General features: G+C 35.3%; 1 protein-coding gene across 1 annotated transcript in view; it reads right to left on the bottom strand.

The window, feature by feature from the left end:
• LOC138693956 (uncharacterized) overlaps window positions 1-16,057 on the bottom strand; it is a 250,879-nt gene that overhangs the window by 135,748 nt on the left and 99,074 nt on the right. Inside the window, exons 6-7 of the mRNA XM_069817684.1 lie at window positions 10,519-10,572; window positions 216-257 (exon numbers count right to left, since the gene is read on the bottom strand). Coding sequence (XP_069673785.1) covers window positions 216-257; window positions 10,519-10,572 — 96 coding nt within the window. The remainder of the gene's footprint in view (window positions 1-215; window positions 258-10,518; window positions 10,573-16,057) is intronic.

A 16,057-nucleotide genomic window follows, 5' to 3' on the forward strand; every position in this document is an offset into this window, starting at 1 on the left:
TACAATAACTCGTATTATCCATTGTGGATCAAAATTGAACTCTTAAAGTAAGGTATATAGTCCGAAACTGGCAGCAACATCTCTCTTCAAAAATTAAATCTGTCTTCCAAAATACTTTTTTTCATTTAGAGGCTTAGTGGTGCTACTATTTAGGACGATCCTCTAAGCAACACAATATAGGTATTAATACTTATATACAGTGTTCAGTTACTTACGACTTTCTGCACGAGGAACAGGTAACCTTTTTCATCATTCTCCTAGAAAAGGAAAATAAAGTATTAAAAATTATCCTGCAAACACAGCACAGTACTTAGGCCTACTGCTTTAGCACTAATGCTAATAAGAACAAACAAAGAAAACAATCCACAACCATGTTTCGTCTGAAGAACTATATAAGGTCTAATATTCAACTGTTTATATTAATCTTCTCAACGTGTTATTGGTCTCCTTAGTATAGGCTAAGCGAATTGTGTCACTTTCAATATCTGTCCAATTGCTCTCACAAGGGACACCTTTGACCTCGAACGATCGGAACCGCAAGAAAACATGCTTAGAATAGCAATCGATCATAAACACAACAGTAGTGGTGTGTGTCATTTCCATGCAAAACTCCGCACTTGTCTGCTAGCGCCATTAGACAGTGGCATATTGAAGCTGCACTGACCAGTGCTGCAGTTGCTGAATGGTATCACTGCAGTACGTATCTGTCTCTTGGAGTGTTCGCAAGCGGGTTACTGTGTACAGTGCAGTGATGTCATGAAGAGGATTAATCCTACGAATGTGGTCCAAATATTAGGGGCAAAGTTGCGACGTGCTGAATATGGAAATGACATCGGGGCCGAGGATATGGAGTTCGCGGATATATTATATACCATAATAATTCAGAAATATAATGGGGATGACACAGAAATACATGACATTACGCTGGATGGATATATTAATTTTGAAGGAGAGGAGGAACCTGAACCCGAAGGTGGCTGTTCAAGCAGTACACGACGTTCATGTCCAGAGCAACAGGAACAGCCAAGTCAAACGAACTCTCTCCACCCAAAAAGTCGAGGTCCAGTGTATTACAAGATACTGATGACAGCGTACTAGAGAACATTTATGAAGACTACTACAATCGTGGCTTAAATTTCTATAGCAGACTAATGAAGCGCTATAAGTGCAATAAAAGTAAATCAAATTGCTCATTAATTCTAAATTATGTGCCTAACAAACGGCGAGCAGGAGCTCGTTTCAAAGGAAACAGACTGTCGCAATTACAAACTACATGTAATATCGCAATTTGATAGTGCAAGGATCTACAGTTCACTATTGGCATCTGCAGATGTGGGCACTGGAAGCGGCTAAAATGGTTGGCTTGGACAATTTCAAAGCTTCCATTTCCTTTACGGACCATCTCAAGCGTGAATATGGCATTTCATCCGGGCATATTACTGCATTTGTCACACGTAAGGACGTAGAGGACGATAATAATACACGTCAGAAGGCACAACAGTTTGTGGAGGAAGTGAACATGTTTATAAGAGAGGAGGGTGTGAGAAAGGTGATGTTTGGAACAGTGATCAGAGTCAATGAAATGTCTTCAGCATTAACACTATCCCACAGAGGAGAGAAAACTACAGCTAGTGTGTTGCAGTCTGTACATAGCTCTGCCCACAGCTACACAATTGATGTGGCTTATCAATGACGGGCAGACTAGCAAACAAGTTGTACGTCTGTTTTTAAGAGATGCAAGACACTTTCGGCCCAAATATTTGAAAGAAACTTGAAACAACCTGTCCACGAAACATTCATGTGGAGGCAAGCAAAAGTGGAAAAATGACTAAAGAACACATGAAACGTTTTCTAACTTCAGTCCTTGGCGAACATGTAACAAGTGAAAAGAGCCTATTGTTGTGTGATTCCTGGTCAGGTCATGCAGATCGTACCCTTCTGGATGCAAGTTTTCCAAACAAAGATGTTATGCTGAAGATACTGCCACCGAAAACAACAAAATATTGCCAACCCCTAGATGTTTACTTCGTTCACAATATAAACTCTATACCAGAAGGATTACTGATTTTGTAAGACTTCAATGTGCCAAACCACAAGTGAAGATACATGATCGTTATTTCATCATGAAACTTCACTCTGTGATTTACAACCAATTTGCTGCACCTACGTATAAGCCTATGTTGCTGTATGCTTAGTTAAAGCCAGGTTATGACAGTGACATACCAACATCATCATTTGAAAATGTAATTAGTGTGGCTTTTGATATTGGTCTGCGTGAATGCGAAAGTGATTTGGATGTGATAACGTGGCTTTTGTGAGGAGTGCACATTGTTCTCTTCCACTTTTTTTAACCATTTCATCGAAATCCCGCTCTGCACTTCGAGGACTAATATAAGCGCTGTCAGGCGTGGCACTGCTGTATATGCGCTGTTATAAGTACTTTAAGCAGAGAGTTTTTGGCACTGTTGATTGAAAATGTAAATGATACACTGACGTCATTGAATTACGTATAATTTCCCTCCCATGGTATTGATATCTTGTTACTTTGTTTCTGTCTATTAAAATGTCACTTGAGGTAGAATGCAACGTTTAGCATGGAAATGACACACACCACTATTTTGTTTATGATCGATTGTTATTCTAAGCATGTTTTCGTGCGGTTTCGATCGTTCGAGGTCAAAGGTGTCCCTTGTGAGTGGCAACCCGCTACTGAAGTGGACCCTCCTGGTAAATACCTGGCCGAAAGGAAATTAATATTTTCAGATCTATAACATGTTCAACCCACAACAATTTTGATAAAGGTAATCTAGTTGCCTGTTTCTCCAAGTATTGTTAGAACATTTAATGACTGTTAAACTTTAAACAGTTTCTTAAATGTTTTTTATCTCTTCAACGCCAGTTTGGCTTCACAGATAGTTAACTATTCCTTAACTTCAAATATATGATTACAAGGAGTTAATTCATTTAACAGTTAGTTAAATATGGCAGATGATATTACAGCTGTACAACCAGAAATTGTGAAATTAAAATTTTGTGTCTCCCTTTCGGGAATGTTTCGCATATGACTCGTAATATAACATTTAAAGAATACTTTGGACTGTTTAATAGATCAGTGTTAATGTAGGGATAATGATGTTTAATACTCAATTGATTATAACATTGACTGTTAATTTTGATGCTGACTTATTATTATATTGAACATTTAGAAAATATGGGACCTGAACGTACATGGTAACCAGGAAAGATGATTGCTATACTATGTTTGATATTCAATTTGTGTCAAACCGGAAAAAAAGTAAAAGAAAAATATTTAATCAATCACTAAAAACAATTCTAAAACGAATTAATAAAATAAGATTTTAAAAATATATAGGTCTCAAAATGTCTCAATTGTACCCAGACTTAAATATCCTACAAATAGAAATCAGACAACTCAGTCTATTTCAGCTGTTATTTTAACTCTCAGATTATATGCTATACTGTTTCTTTTCAACTAAATAAAGGGAACGACTTCAGAATTCCGCATAAGTACATATGTCGTTATTGCTTTGTAGAATTATTTATTTTTGGTCCAGAGGACATATTTTTCCGTGTGAATCAGTTTCCTTCCGCGGTCAGTTTCCACAGATGAATTGCCTTCTGGTCGATTAAAGTCCTAAGATGATAATATTCCCACTTCCTCCAGGCTAAATTATATTTAAAAATACAAGTAGCCATCTTCCCTCCTCATTACTGTACACGGAGTAATATTATTTAAAAATACAAGTAGCCATCTTCCCTCCTCATTACTGTACACGGAGTAATATTATTTAAAAATACAAGTAGCCATCTTCCCTCCTCATTACTGTACACGGAGTAATATTATTTAAAAATACAAGTAGCCATCTTCCCTCCTCATTACTGTACACGGAGTAATATTATTTAAAAATGCAAGTAGCCATCTTCCCTCCTCATTATGTACACGGAGTAATATTATTTATAAATACAAGTAGCCATCTTCCCTCCTCATTACTGTACACGGAGTAATATTATTTATAAATACAAGTAGCCATCTTCCATCCTCATTACTGTACACGGAGTAATATTATTTAAAAATGCAAGTAGCCATCTTCCCTCCTCATTATGTACACGGAGTAATATTATTTAAAAATGCAAGTAGCCATCTTCCATCCTCATTACTGTACACGGAGTAATATTATTTAAAAATGCAAGTAGCCATCTTCCATCCTCATTACTGTACACGGAGTAATATTATTTATAAATACAAGTAGCCATCTTCCCTCCTCATTACTGTACACGGAGTAATATTATTTAAAAATGCAAGTAGCCATCTTCCCTCCTCATTACTTTTACACGGAGTAATATTATTTAAAAATACAAGCAGCCATCTTCCCTCCTCATTACTGTACACGGAGTAATATTATTTAAAAATGCAAGTAGCCATCTTCCCTCCTCATTATGTACACGGAGTAATATTATTTATGAATACAAGTAGCCATCTTCCCTCCTCATTACTGTACACGGAGTAATATTATTTATAAATACAAGTAGCCATCTTCCATCCTCATTACTGTACACGGAGTAATATTATTTAAAAATGCAAGTAGCCATCTTCCATCCTCATTACTGTACACGGAGTAATATTATTTATAAATACAAGTAGCCATCTTCCCTCCTCATTACTGTACACGGAGTAATATTATTTAAAAATACAAGTAGCCATCTTCCCTCCTCATTACTGTACACGGAGTAATATTATTTAAAAATGCAAGTAGCCATCTTCCCTCCTCATTATGTACACGGAGTAATATTATTTATAAATACAAGTAGCCATCTTCCCTCCTCATTACTGTACACGGAGTAATATTATTTATAAATACAAGTAGCCATCTTCCATCCTCATTACTGTACACGGAGTAATATTATTTAAAAATGCAAGTAGCCATCTTCCCTCCTCATTATGTACACGGAGTAATATTATTTATAAATACAAGTAGCCATCTTCCCTCCTCATTACTGTACACGGAGTAATATTATTTAAAAATGCAAGTAGCCATCTTCCCTCCTCATTATGTACACGGAGTAATATTATTTAAAAATGCAAGTAGCCATCTTCCATCCTTATTACTGTACACGGAGTAATATTATTTAAAAATGCAAGTAGCCATCTTCCCTCCTCATTATGTACACGGAGTAATATTATTTAAAAATGCAAGTAGCCATCTTCCATCCTCATTACTGTACACGGAGTAATATTATTTAAAAATGCAAGTAGCCATCTTCCCTCCTCATTATGTACACGGAGTAATATTATTTAAAAATGCAAGTAGCCATCTTTCATCCTCATTACTGTACACGGAGTAATATTATTTAAAAATGCAAGTAGCCATCTTCCCTCCTCATTATGTACACGGAGTAATATTATTCATAAATACAAGTAGCCATCTTCCCTCCTCATTACTGTACACGGAGTAATATTATTTATAAATACAAGTAGCCATCTTCCATCCTCATTACTGTACACGGAGTAATATTATTTAAAAATGCAAGTAGCCATCTTCCCTCTTCATTATGTACACGGAGTAATATTATTTATAAATACAAGTAGCCATCTTCCCTCCTCATTACTGTACATGGAGTAATATTATTTATAAATACAAGTAGCCATCTTCCATCCTCATTACTGTACACGGAGTAATATTATTTAAAAATACAAGTAGCCATCTTCCATCCTCATTATTGTACACGGAGTAATATTATTTAAAAATACAAGTAGCCATCTTCCATCCTCATTACTGTACACGGAGTAATATTATTTATAAATACAAGTAGCCATCTTCCCTCCTCATTACTGTACACGGAGTAATATTATTTAAAAATACAAGTAGCCATCTTCCATCCTCATTACTGTACACGGAGTAATATTATTTAAAAATGCAAGTAGCCATCTTCCCTCCTCATTATGTACACGGAGTAATATTATTTATAAATACAAGTAGCCATCTTCCCTCCTCATTACTGTACACGGAGTAATATTATTTATAAATACAAGTAGCCATCTTCCATCCTCATTACTGTACACGGAGTAATATTATTTAAAAATACAAGTAGCCATCTTCCATCCTCATTACTGTACACGGAGTAATATTATTTAAAAATGCAAGTAGCCATCTTCCCTCCTCATTATGTACACGGAGTAATATTATTTAAAAATGCAAGTAGCCATCTTCCATCCTCATTACTGTACACGGAGTAATATTATTTAAAAATGCAAGTAGCCATCTTCCATCCTCATTACTGTACACGGAGTAATATTATTTATAAATACAAGTAGCCATCTTCCCTCCTCATTACTGTACACGGAGTAATATTATTTAAAAATGCAAGTAGCCATCTTCCCTCCTCATTACTGTACACGGAGTAATATTATTTAAAAATACAAGTAGCCATCTTCCCTCCTCATTACTGTACACGGAGTAATATTATTTAAAAATGCAAGTAGCCATCTTCCCTCCTCATTATGTACACGGAGTAATATTATTTATAAATACAAGTAGCCATCTTCCCTCCTCATTACTGTACACGGAGTAACATTATTTATAAATACTAGTAGCCATCTTCCATCCTCATTACTGTACACGGAGTAATATTATTTAAAAATGCAAGTAGCCATCTTCCATCCTCATTACTGTACACGGAGTAATATTATTTATAAATACAAGTAGCCATCTTCCCTCCTCATTACTGTACACGGAGTAATATTATTTAAAAATACAAGTAGCCATCTTCCCTCCTCATTACTGTACACGGAGTAATATTATTTAAAAATGCAAGTAGCCATCTTCCCTCCTCATTATGTACACGGAGTAATATTATTTATAAATACAAGTAGCCTTCTTCCCTCCTCATTACTGTACACGGAGTAATATTATTTATAAATACAAGTAGCCATCTTCCATCCTCATTACTGTACACGGAGTAATATTATTTAAAAATGCAAGTAGCCATCTTCCCTCCTCATTATGTACACGGAGTAATATTATTTATAAATACAAGTAGCCATCTTCCCTCCTCATTACTGTACACGGAGTAATATTATTTAAAAATACAAGTAGCCATCTTCCATCCTCATTACTGTACACGGAGTAATATTATTTATAAATACAAGTAGCCATCTTCCCTCCTCATTACTGTACACGGAGTAATATTATTTAAAAATAAAAGTAGCCATCTTCCCTCCTCATTACTGTACTCGGAGTAATATTATTTAAAAATGCAAGTAGCCATCTTCCCTCCTCATTATGTACACGGAGTAATATTATTTTGTGAACACACTGTGAGAAACTATATATATCTTATGGTTACTTATGTGGCAGTTATATATCTGAATAATCAACATATTCACCAGTTAAATGGGCAAATAAAAGTGCTTCTACGGAACTTACTACTAATACCTGTGAAAGCTTTCACGCCAAGTTCAATTCATGTTTTTATGTAGCCCATTCAGACATTTATAATTTCATTGAAGTTTTAAAGAAGATGCAAATAGACACAAAGATAAAAATAAATTCTGCTATGAAACAGCCTGCAAAGGTTAAGCTTCCTAATATTAATAAGATCAACACACTTCAGTATATCATCAATAGTTGTGATAAAGGTGAACTGTCTATTCTGGGATATGTCTGCAGTCGCCTGTCGCAATATTCCAAATGAAGTCCTTTGAAGCTACATGGATATCCAAATACATAAATATATTTTCCATTTTATCTTACCTTATTAATATCAACAAGTTAACGTGTGGGAAATGAATGATATTTCTTTTATTAATTTTACAAACAATGGAAACATAATTTTAACCACACCATAAGTGCAAGTTAGTATAAGTACTTATAAGTGGTATTTATTTAAACTTATGGCAGTTCGTAGTCTGTAAGTGGGACGGGAAGTTGTTTCCACTTCAGATGGGAGGGAGGGAATTGACCCATAACCTCCGTGAAGTTGATTTCAGATGGGAGGGAATAGACCTTTACCTCTTCGGGAGGGAACAGGGCCACGCATTTGGGAGGGAATAGAGCAACTCCGATCTTTTTATGTACTTCTTATTTAGTCTACCCTTGTGCCACCAGAAAAACAGGTGTTTTAGTTATTTTAATTTGTACAGTCTTTGCACATAAGCACTTACGCGGTATTTCTGAAGTATAGCGAAATGTAGCCGGTGTCAACAGGGTTTGCAGTGATTAAATACACCAAAAATGTTTCAGCAATAACGGCTTCTTTGAGACGACATTACTTACAATTCTCACATGGACCTGAAGTAGGAACAGTGATCGGAGAGTATTATGTGAGACCGTAAGGAATTTTCCTGGAGTATTGGGTATAGTTACTCCACCCATATCCCTCTATTGTCACCTGGCAGTCACAATGCTGAGATTTTTCGAAACAGAAATACATATTTTACATTTATAACTGTAACCTTACTTTATAATTTATTATTATTCAGCGTTTGTGATAACTTTCAGCACAAACTTCATATGTCAACTTTTTGCTTATGGGTCATGGCCTACTGTAACAAATTGTTATTTTATACCCGTTTCATGACTTCTCTTCACTAAGGAATATACTGTATAATTTCAGCCAATCAAAAATTGCCTGACATATGTAAAATCAATACCAACAGCTGTTGAATAGCTAAAATATTACTAACAAATGTTATAATTATGCTGGTTATTTTAAACAAAATCATGTTAAAGAAATGGAAAACACGTTAATTTTTTTAAAAAACGAATTATTAATTTAACATTTGTTAAGCCAAATTAAACATATCTTGGAGAAACTGGCCATAGGGTTTTGCCCAAAGGGAGAACTCCACCGTGTGCGTTTCTTCTATTTCTACAGTCCTATGGAAAGCTAAATGGGAGGTGTATGAAAAAGTTATAGGAAAACTGTAGAAATCTCTGTAGAGGAAAAAAGGATGCAGATAATTTCTAGTGCCCATCCAAGACAATCTTCAATACTCAGACCTTAATGCAGGTATCGATAGGGGCTAAAATGGCGCCGGTACGGTGGCGGTCGAAGCATGTTTACCACGCGGTTTTCTTATGATGTTTTCTGGTGTTAATTGCGTCGTGAAATGGGTCGTTCGTGTTGTGTACCGGATTGTAATTCTAATAGTGCATCTGTCTCATATTTCAACGTTTAAGTTCCCGAAAAGTGCAACCTCATGCGACAAAGGTTTAGGTGCATAATCGCGACAGTTTCCAAGTTAAGGAAATTACAGTTTGTTATTGTTTAGTCAACTATCCGAAGACAGGTCTGAACCTCACAAATGATACAAACTGGGCAGCACTTATGAGGAAACTAAGCCAGGAGATAATAGGGTAAGGTGACCAGTTTCTATCCTCCTAAAATCACAGTGTTACACATAAAATATTTTGAACCCTGATTAGTTATTAGGGAATATATTTTTCTTATCGTAAATCGTGATGCATTTCGTATTCCTCGGGAAATTTCGAATCTAACTAATGATGACTAAACAACCATATTTCCTAACGAACCTTCATGCCGTACTGTCAGTCATTCTAGCACCCAGAAAGAATACAGATCAACGGAAAGGGAGACAGATGGAGAGAGAAGAATTTTGCAGGGAATGGCGTAAGAGGGACATCATGAGCACTTTTGATCAGCTTCAATACCGTGGTCAGGAAAGAAGTGTGGTTTCTTTTATGACTGTTGTTTGAGGTGGCTCTGTTGTTTTCTTGAATATGAAAGATGACAGTGAAGAAGAAATGAATAGTTATACAAAGAAGTTGAACGTGGGAAACATTTCAAGCCAATTATCGAAAAAAGTGAAAGGGGATTATGAAGAATAACACATAAGTCTAAAAATTGCAACACATAAATAACATAAATTCAGCGGGAATTAGGTCAGAGACCATAGGTTGTGTACATCCACCTATTAAAAAGAAAACATAAGCTAATTTGTTATTGTTATTATTATTACTACCGGTAGTAATGTCGGTGGTACAGTAGTAATAATATAGTAATGTAAAAATAATAGCAGCAGCAGCAGCAGCAGTAATTGTATTATTAGTATACATATTATTTGCTGATCTTGTTTAATTCAGTTATTGATTTTGGATGTGTTATCTGTTTGTATGCGCACAAACTATTAGTGAACGTTTGCATTTACTGCAGGAACTTATAAGGGGTTCAGGGTATGATTCTGAACTTGCTGAAAGCTATTTTCAGTTTGCACTGCCAAGTTCATAACTTCTTGGCAATGTGTTCCTACTCGTACCGCACTTACCTTGCTGTCTGCCTTTGAAATTGAACCCGACATTGCTCATGAATTAACGCTGAACGTTTATTTAAGACACAGCTTAATAATTGAACTTAATAGATACGAAAAATATAACGATATTGACATAAGGATATGACGGATATGGATATAAGGATATGGTCCGAGTAGTGCAGACAGGCTCGTGCACTCTAATCTGTGTACACTGAAGAGTCACTCACCTTGATGCTGGACCAGCTGCTGGAGAGGCTGGCCTCGCTATCAGACAACAGCTCCTGTAAAAAGAAAATAAACTATTAATAGTTTACGCTTGAAAGATATGGCTATACTAATATTCCAATGCCTTTTACTATTCTTCATAGCATATATTAAGCTTTAGTGTTCTTTTTAGTATAACTGAGTTGCGTTACACTCAATATAGTCCCTTACTCGAGTGACGTATTCTGGTAAATAGCTGGCTGAAGGATATTAATAATTTCAAATCCCCAACATGTCCAAGGCAAAAAATTTCTGACAAAGACAATCTAGATTTTATAATAACTAGCCTGTACACTTGTATATAGGACAGAGGGGTAACGGGACCGATGATACCTTCTAGCTGCCAGTGGAGTTACCAGGTACCGAGCAGTGAAGGCTGCTTCCTAGCAAATTACCTTATTAGCTATTATTGTTACCATAACGTCATCTATACTAATAATAAATCTGTAAAATAATTTTTTCTGGTAATTTTTGTTTGTCACAAATAATTGGTGATAATATGTACAATTAATCATCCTGAAACCGAAAACCGCTTTTTTTGAAATTTATGTTTGTATATCTGTCTCTCTGTCTGTCTGTCTAGATGTTTGTTACCTTTTCACGCAATAATGGCTGAACCGATTTATATGGTAAGTGGAATATAACTTAAGTACGTTGTAACTTAGATTTTTGGCTATGTGACATTTGAAATACTTTATTAAAAGGGGCGTTATAAGAGGGCCTGAATTAAATAAATCGAATTATCTCCCTTTTTTCATGAAAAATGTTTTTCATGAAAAATGTCACATAACAAACGTTTCTTTAAAAATGATTTCTGATAAGTTTTATTCTGTGTAATAGTTTGATAGGACTGATATTTAACGACATAAATTAGTTTTAATATAACACTAGTTTCTAGTCATTGCCGTTTCAGATTATACGAGTAATAAAGATAAAGTAAATGGCTGCATTTAATTAAAGCGGCCCTGGACAACAATCTGATTAATATTCATTTAATAACTCTTTTTATACGGGTGATATTCATATGTGATTATAATATACTAAATCTATATATATACATATATATATATATATATATATATATATATATATATATAATTTGAACTGATAATAGAAATTACGGGAAAACGGCCGAACAGATTTTATTAAATGATACCTCATTTTGAAGCTTGAATGCCAAAGTTTTTCAGAAAAATAGTAGTTTTCAGTGAAATGTCAATTTTTCTACATCATTTTCGTATTTTTAAAAATCCATCTGTCGTCAGTTTTGAGAAATACGTATTGGGTTTTCAGAATAAAACAAAACACAAACGCACTACAATAAACAATATCACACGAAGGCTAGACCCGCTGGATTCCTGACATAGGCTATTTAGAGTTCAGATGGCTGAGATTCTCTGACATCACAATTCCAATATGTCGATCTTCATTTGTGTAACTCTTTCAGAACGTTTTTGTAATATTGGTTATTAAAACCTTCATGACTTATTAATAGTAACTTACATTATGCAACGAGCGTATAATGATAGTAATTAAGAAGCGAGTATGGATGATTATGAAACAAGCGCAAGCGAGTTTCATAATTTTCATACGAGCTTCTTAATTACCATTATAGGCGAGTTTCATACGACTTTTTATTTCTAACTTGAAATTATTCAGATGTATACATTTTATTTGTATCTGGCAAGATCGAAAGTGACCTTGTTCTAGGTCGTGAATTGTGAGATGTGCGCAGACGCGAAAGTATTGATTTTTTCCGAGGAACAATAATGTCATTGACATTGTGTAATCCCGTTAAACTTGATATAACCTTGATTATTGAATTCGACATTGAAAAACGAGATGACAATTGAATTTATATGAATATTATTTACAATTAACGCTAATTATTATAGTAACAGAACATAACCTTCTGCGAGAGTATTGGATTTCCAGCCTCCGTGACTTTTCGCTAATTCTCTTTCGATTGCATATCCGAGAACAATCGATACTTGCGGTTTTATAACGGTACAAAGCTGACTTGTCATTGGCCGAACACCTGTAAGCTGAGTTGTCATTGGCTGAAAACACCTGTACTTTAATGATTAGGTGTACTTTAATGACATGCATTAAAGGACTGCAACCAGGTGTATAATTACTACATTTCGGGATGGTCGAGCATAAAAATAATTTACAGCTCAGATTCTCTGGTGTGTGATTTTCTGAGTGTGGCTGTCTGTGTATTGAATATTAAAATTACAAAACTTAAGAATCTTTGATGACATTATTACCATTAAAAATGAAATATTATAGTGAATAGCATGATGTATTTGTCACTAATTACAGGGTAAACATTGGTAATTTCGTGATAATGTCATGAAAATTAATTTAAAATGCAAATGTGTAAATATATCCTTATTCCGATTTTTTCATCTAAAAGACGATAATTTGCTTTACAAATCTGGAGACATAAAAGATTGGATACGTTCTTGAACAAGTGCCAAAAACCACTTTTACAACTTAAGCTAAAAACTTGGTTATTTCGTGATAACCTTGGTAATTTCGTGATACTGCATTGATAATTTCGTGAGAGGTAGAAGAATTGTGGAAAAATTCATTAAATTGAAATGAAATTCTCATTTATTGTTACAGGACTTCAAACATAGTAATTCCGTCTAATATTCATAGCAAGAAAACATAGAAATACATATCAACACATAATAAGAATGAAATCAAAGTACGAATTGAAATTGAGAAGGAATCTTCTTTGTCTGAAAGGATGAACACTTTTATTACGGACTTTACTATAGCCTACTAGGGTAATTCCAAAAGTAATGCATAACATTTGTTTAAAAATTTTATTTTTATCCTACGGCTTTGCTATTTTCACAGAATATAGATGCATCCTTTAGGAACAAAATGTCACTTTTCCACATAATCCCGTCCCTTCCAACTGCTTTACGTAACCTAGGGACGAGGGCCAGTAGACCAGCACGGTTAAAAGTCTGGACCAACATGTCTGAGCCACTCTTTAGCGGTGTGCACAAGGGAGTCATCTTCTAGCCTCGTTCCGCGAAGGGATCCTTCAATTTATCAAGAGATGGTAATCGCATGATGCCAGTTCAGGACTGTAAGGCGGATGTTTCAGTGTTGTCTATCCGAATTTTCTGATCTGGTCTGTGGTCTTGTGACTGACATATGGCTGTGCGTTGTCGTGCAATAGCAGAACATCCTGCTTCTCCCGACGTCGTCGAACACGACTCAGTCGAGCTTGAAGTTTCTTGAGAGTTGCCACATACGTGTTAGAGTTAATGGTGGTTCCGTGTGGCATGATGTCCACAAGCAAGAGTCCTTCTGAATCGAAAAACACAGTAGCCATAACTTTTCCTGCCGAAGGTGTACTTTTGAATTTCTATTTCTTTGGTGAATTTGCATGATGCCACTCCATTGTCTGCCTCTGTCTCCGGTCCAAAATGGTGGAGCCATGTTTCGTCTTCTGTCACAATTCTTGCAAGTAAGTCATCTAGCACTTACCATTGGCACTTAGCATGATAACAAATCAAACAGAAGCTACACTGAACCCACTGCGTCCCCCTTTTCTTTTTGTTATCACATCTTATCTTCAGATTTCTAAAATTCGTATTGTAATACAATTTTAAAAAATTATAAAATGTAACGCTTAATGCTCAACAAATTTCGCCTCAAACAGCTAAGATTTCTATCAGTAAAGCTAAGCCTATATGGCGACTACATCTGTATCTAAAATTCCAAAAACATTTCCTAAAATTTCATGAAAATACAATAGATATTTGTATCAAATATCATATGCTTACTTTTAGTAATAAGCCTGTAATTTAATTACAAACAGCCACAAAATTTGTACGCCTGAGAAGTCGACGTTAAATTGCTCTCTCCAAACATAAAAACTCACTGAAGCAACTACAATAGTCACACAAAGCGTAGCTGTATGTTTCTGGAAACCAGACAACTTATGCAATCCCGTGGCGGAAATTTGAATCTCATAACACCAGTTGTTAGTTCACGAAAGAGCAAAGAAAAAGTATCACGAAATAACCACTGCCACGAAATTACCAATGTTTACCCTACACATTAATGCTTTATTGATTATATGAAAGTGAAAACTTTTGGGGTTATATAAGTAGGCGTAGAGAATATTTGAAGTTAGATCTTCATTTCTATAATATTTACTGAGTGACGGCTATATAGTAGTCTATAAAAAACGTACACAAAATAACAATATTGTTATTAAAAATGAAATATTTTTATAGTTATTAATCAAGCGGTATGGGTCTTTCCGATATTATATTATTTAATGTGTGATGTTGATATTTAAATCTGAAAGTTAGAATTTATAAAACAGTTATGCTACTGGTTGTTCTTTATGGTTGTGAAACTTATTTTCACTTTGAGAGAGGGACAGAGATTAAATGTGTACGAAAATAAGATGCTTAGGAAAATATTTGGGGTTAAGAGGAATGAAGTCATAGGAGAATGGAGAAAATTACACAACGCAGAACTACACGCATTGTAGTCTTCACCTAACATAATTAGGAACATTAAATCCAGGTGTTTGAGATGGCAGCGCATGCAGCACGTATGGGTTAATCTTGAAATGCATATAGAGTTTTAGTTGGAAGACCTGAAAAGACCTTGAGGGAGGCAGATGTAAATGGGAGGATAATATTAAAATGGATTTGAGAGAGGTGGGATATGATGGTAGAAACTGGATTAATCTTGCTCAGGATAGGGACCGATAGTAGGCTTATATGAGGGCGGCAATGAACCTCCGGGTTACTTAAAAGCCATTTGTAAGTAAGTGATGTAGATATTTATATGTGTGATTCCCTTCAGTACTGTCTGGAGGAAGCGTAAAAACTATAATGTCTAAGGGAAGACCAAAAGGTATTACTTACTGATAAAATAAGAGGCCTGCAAAATGTCCCGATCACTTCAGCAAGATACTTGGCAGGAGAAAATGATTCTACCTTCTCCATTTCAAGGTAGTTCACGAAACATGCAGCAGCTACACCAAGACGCTATGTCTATTGTTGGAAAGCATGGCAAATCAGATATTTTCATAACTCTAAGCTACAATCCGCAGTGACCTGAAATATCTATTGCTTCACTCCCACATGAAAAACGGACTGATCGTCCCGACATTGTTACTTGCGTTTTCTCATTGAAACTCAAGAACTGATGACGTATAGGTTCAATAAAAAGTATTTAGCATGAAGAAAACCATTCAGAGGGGTATGTTTCATTATTATGGAAGCAAATAACTTTCAAAATGTCGGGTATTCTTCATTGAAAATAAATTTGAAACATTTTAATTTGAACTTCCAATGAACTTAGCAAACAGTTGATTTAATCGGAGATAAGTGCATGACAGCAATCAGTGCAGTTCATGTCAAACAAGCAGGGTGCATTCAACGAAGAGCTGTGTGAAACGAACGAAGATTTGAAAACAACACAAGGGGAAATGCGTGGTCTAAGAAGGAAAAT

This window comes from Periplaneta americana, unplaced genomic scaffold (genome assembly GCF_040183065.1).
Source record: "Periplaneta americana isolate PAMFEO1 unplaced genomic scaffold, P.americana_PAMFEO1_priV1 scaffold_26, whole genome shotgun sequence".
NCBI classification, from domain to species: Eukaryota; Metazoa; Arthropoda; class Insecta; order Blattodea; family Blattidae; genus Periplaneta; species Periplaneta americana.